Source organism: Penaeus japonicus, unplaced genomic scaffold (genome assembly GCF_977035675.1).
Source record: "Penaeus japonicus unplaced genomic scaffold, GWHDUDI00000001_assembly GWHDUDI00000039, whole genome shotgun sequence".
In the NCBI taxonomy this organism is placed as follows: Eukaryota; Metazoa; Arthropoda; class Malacostraca; order Decapoda; family Penaeidae; genus Penaeus; species Penaeus japonicus.
The window spans coordinates 2,264,579-2,269,578 of record NW_028234441.1 but is presented as its reverse complement, the minus strand read 5'-3'; the positions used below and the strand labels follow the sequence as shown (position 1 = coordinate 2,269,578).

Sequence of the window (5,000 nt, the reverse complement as noted above, 5' to 3'; positions counted from 1 at the left end):
TCTCATCCTGTCTCAGCTCACTGGTCTCAGTCTGCACAAGCTGGCACCACCTGACTCTGAGCCAGACAGTGATGAGGATGATGAAAAGAAAGGTCGGTATAGGGGTTTGTGTTGGTTTTATTTCTGTTGTTTTGATGTTGATGTTTTTATACAGTTTTCATTGTGTTTTCTTTGTATTTTGCTGTTATTTTCTTATCAGCATTATTTTTATTAGTATTAGCATTGTGATATTTGTTAATTTTTTTTTTTATTATTGCTGTCATTACATTACACACCATTTCCTCCCACTCTCAGAGCCAAACCCACGCCTGCGAGCTCGTGTGGGGCGATGGGGCCATGGCTCCTACACGCTCATCAGGGACAGTGATGCAGAGGAGCAGGAGAGTGCACTGGATGCTACGCTCTTCCTGCAGGTGTCAGACAACTGGAGGGAGGACCTGGGAGGCTACAACAGTTACATCAGCAAAGATGAGGATGCGGAGGTGATTAGAATATGTGGCTATGTAATGTGTCAGGATTTAGCATCAGAAAGAATGATTATGAGGGTATAGAGGCAATTAGGATGACATGTGAAGTGTGAAAATCTGGCAGACTACAGTATTCACATCAGCATGAGCGAGGATAAGGATATAGAGTTGATTAGCATGTGTGCAATTCTATAAAATAGAATGGATTGTATTTCTGTTGCCTTGTGGTACTATATAACAAATCATCTGGTTATGAATAGTCTTTTTGTCTATTTTGCTATTTAAAACAGATTTATATGTTATGAAATTATAATGATTTTTTTCTTGGTATGTATATTTCATGATAATATGATACTTAACCCTTTATAGTTTGTGCTTGGGTATAGTTGTAGGAAGAGAACTGATATTTTGAGTACTTTAGTATTCCTAATTAATAATGTGACATTGAATAGTTTTCATATTGCAATGTTAGTTCAGAGTGGTTAAATAACTGATTTGAACACTTGACAAGCCTATATTGAAAATGAAAAAAGTACAAACTTTAAATTCGATAAGATGAAAAGTAAAAATATAGTTTGTAAAGTGTTTCTAGATAATGAAATTAGTCATTAAAAGTGCCGGACTCATCAGATTCAGCCTGGGGTTCATCTTGTAGTGTAGAACCTTTGCACGCTTATGGGGTAGGGTTTGGTTTCCATTTTTTTCATTTTCTAAAAGATATGAATACATTATTTTCAATGTTTTATAAATATTCTGTACACAAACAAGTGTGTGACATATTTCAGACAGTCTGCTAAGTCATGTCATGGTATTATACAGACACAAGGTATTAATAGACTTTACTGCTCTACATTAAACGTTATTATTAATAGCTCAGCTCAGTATTTGTGTAAAAGGCATTTTATGGGAGGAAAATGTTATGACACTTGGTGTCTTGAAATGGGTTTTCTCCGTTGGTCTAATTGCAACACTGCTTGCCAAAGACTCCAGAAATGACTTTTTCTGACATAATTTTGTGACATGAAACCAATATCTTTTTTTTCACTCCATAGTTGCTGAGTGTGCTGCCTCGTTCCAACTGCTTTGCCCTGGTCTACCGTGATGCCGAGACGCTGAAGTTCACCAAGCACATCAATGCAGGTGTCTTGGAACTCAAAGAGGAGGAAAGACACTATATTGATATAAACTGCAAATACTATGAATAATGCAGTTATTAAGATGTTTATTTGTTCCTGTTTTTTCCCCATTCATCCCCCCCTCCTTTTTTTTTTTTGGTTCATCTGTGATTAATTGGTGCCAAGAGATAGGCATTTGAACTCAATGTATTTAGAACTAATTGTATCTATTTTTTTTATAATAAGAAGGAATATTCTCTACATTATTAGGAATGTAAAGAAAGATTGCTGTGATTATTTTCATGTTAATTTATGTTTGTGTAAGTGTTAGACTATGTGTATTGTATGTTATGATTTAAATGAAGTACTTTAAATCGCAATTTCAGTCAACAGACTTTGACATAAATGTGAAAAAGGATAGAATTGATAAATCTGGCAGCACTATCTATTACCTGATTATTGCTCCAAAAAGTCAGAAATTATATCTTGATTTATGTTATCTAGAGCAACAGCAGGAACTAATGAATTTAGAAATTCTTTTATTTCTCATTGTCAGTATGTTGTGAAGTTTTGGTCCTATAAAAGAAAACTCCATATATTTTAGTTTTATTTGTCCTTATATGACAAATATACTTTTGCTACGGCATTGTGGTAAAGTTTGAATTAATCAATTATGTATCAGTAAATTTGCATGATTTTTTAAAATGTGCAGCATATGGACACTTTGTAAGGTTTTGCTTTATAAGTTAATAACATTTATGTTTAGGTCATCTGTGACATTAGATGCCTTACAAGAAATAGTTTGACACTTTTTTCAAACATTACACATATTATGACATGCATGACGAAGGAGCTTTGGCCTGTTGATGACTGTCGTGATGTACATGATGTTTTTGGGATTTTGGACCACTGATATTTTATGATGGTGATGATAATTGCAGTCATAATTTCTATAATTACCATAATATTTAGCTAACTTAACATCCAAAACCTAGATGGCACTTCTTTCTTCTAGTAGGAGAGAGAGCCTTGAATGGCACCCATCCATGGTCTTGCAAGCACTATCTATATAGAGCAGTGGCACACAGCAAGTTACCAACCTCTTGCTGTAAAGTACTGCTGATGAAGGATGTGCAGGCAGAAAGAGAAGAGGAAGATGACTCAAACCATACCCAGTGTCTAAAATGTGCTCTTGTGCCAATAGGGATGCCTTTGACTGTGGCACTCACAGTCATAAGCACAGGTTTCCTCTTCCCTACCTCTTCATGTATATTCATATTAGATGGTTATATGTTTCATGACAGCACAAATACAAAAAAGGAAAGTTGCTTTTTGCCCTCCCATAAAACAGCAATACTTCTATCACACTGAGAATAAAGAGAATAATGAGCTAATATGGATCATATACTACAATTTTAGTCAAATGCAGCATTGATAAAGCCTGTCATATGGCACATATGTCTCTAAAATCAATAAAGCACACAAAAAATAAAACAGAAATGGCTCTACTTTTACAATGAGTGACTGCTTACCCATCCTGGATGGTGGCATGAAAAAGGCAGTTGTCAAAATGCATGGGAACATCCTTAGATTATTCCCTGAAGGATTTTGCATAAATGTGAAAGTTATTGCATAATGGTAAAAGACCATACGATAATGGCTTTGTACAAATTTGCATTCCTTTTTGACTAAGAAAAGTCCAGTACGGTTCATGTTCATAACCTTAATATTTACCATATCCAAAGAGAAGCATGCAGCTCTCATTTCTTTTTTTGATGATTTTCACACTTCAGCAGTCTTTATTTAGACCTACTTCATAAGAACGCATTTATGAGGCAAACAGAATACAGAGGGGAAAGGGGAGAAATGAACATAATCATATCAACTGAAATTTTAATTACTAGATCGTATAGTATGCCTTCAGTGAGTTGTTAACTTATTCTAAGTGGGTTAATGGGCTGATTTTTTTTTATTGTCATTTAAACCCATTTTAAGTTAGTTTCCTGGACCTCAGAGATGTTGCCACCATCTGCTGCCACCAATGTCATTGTAGATCGAAATCAATCCCTAGACATGAAGAAAGTCTATAAAATATATCTATAATAAAACAAATTTACTCTAAGAATCGAAACTGAAACAAAGGATGCGCCCTACTTCTATGTTTGCTTTCATCACACTTCAACTCGGAAAATGATAAGTATTTAACGACAACGATCAAACTCCAGTCAATCGGTAAAACATTATCCTCTGGTTATTTCGATTTTTGCTGTATAGCTATCATATTTCTTATCATGATCAATGCCTTGCGTGAGATTTTGTTTCTTTGTTAAACAAAGTATTGTATACCTCCAATATGAACTCTGAGTTCTTGAGACGACCTTGAAATCCCTCTAAGTGACTTCTCATTCCTGGTCAAGCCCGACTGTCTTCCACCTCGTCTTTATGTTGAACATTCTTGACCACAGTCCCTTCAACCGGGCCTCCCTTGGTTAACGAACCGAACAACAAAACGAGGTAGGAGTCAGTGTTTCAGAGACATTACATTGACCAATGCAATGGAATATCTCCTCCATACCAGGTCGTGCGTTACTCAGATCTACCTTCCTACCGTAGGGTCCCTAACTATCCTTCAGGAATGTAAGCCTTTAATTTTACGGCGATATCGGTGTTCAGGAATCAGTCAACATATTCAAACGCTTTCCGACATTTTGTAATTTCTTCTCGCACCTCATCAATAATAGCCAGAACTCCGTACTTCATGGTTGCTTATTTTCCCAGGAAGCGATGGTTTGTATGAAATCATTGTGTTATCAGTTCTGGAATAGAGGTTATTTTGAAAATGAGTGTGAGTCAGTGAACGAGCGAATGGGTGAGTGAACAGGTCTTTGTATATACAGGTGTGCGACTGTGCGTATTTGTAAAAAAACTTAGAGCATATCTTGTAGATACCAATAATCAAGCTACTTAACTATTCCCTATGCACAAATATCATTTCCCTGACCAAATCATGCAATGAATCGAAGAACGAAATTATCAATACTATGAACATACGTAAAAAAAATCAAGGTAGTTTTGACATTAGGCATTGAAGTATTTGGAATTTAGTAAATGAGATATGAGGAGGATCACCGTTTGTAAAATTTGCATATGGCGAGAATGCTAAGAGAGAGAGAGAGAGAGAGAGAGAGAGAGAGAGAGAGAGAGAGAGAGAGAGAGAGAGAGAGAGAGAGAGAGAGAGAGAGAGAGAGAGAGAGAGAGAGAGAGAGGAAGAGAGAGAAAGTGTATGTGTGTGTTGAGTGTAAGTGTGAGTGTGAGTGTGTGTGTGAGAATGAGAGCGAGAGTGAGAGTGAGAGTGAGAGTGAAAGTGAGAACGAGAATGAGAGTGAGAGTGAATGTGAGAGTGAGAATGAGAGTGAAA

General features: G+C 36.2%; 1 protein-coding gene across 2 annotated transcripts in view; it reads left to right on the top strand.

Annotated features, from left to right (window-relative positions):
• Positions 1–2,178, top strand: part of sud1 (Prolyl 3-hydroxylase sud1) — an 11,227-nt gene extending 9,049 nt beyond the window's left edge. For both annotated transcript variants that reach the window (XM_086533231.1, XM_086533232.1), the window contains exons 9-11: positions 1–92; positions 295–482; positions 1,520–2,178. The exon at positions 1–92 is cut by the window's left edge and continues 71 nt beyond it. In XM_086533231.1, the coding sequence (XP_086389357.1) occupies positions 1–92; positions 295–482; positions 1,520–1,672 (433 nt within the window). In that variant the 3' untranslated portion in view covers positions 1,673–2,178. The remainder of the gene's footprint in view (positions 93–294; positions 483–1,519) is intronic.
• Positions 2,179–5,000: the final 2,822 nt, after the last annotated feature.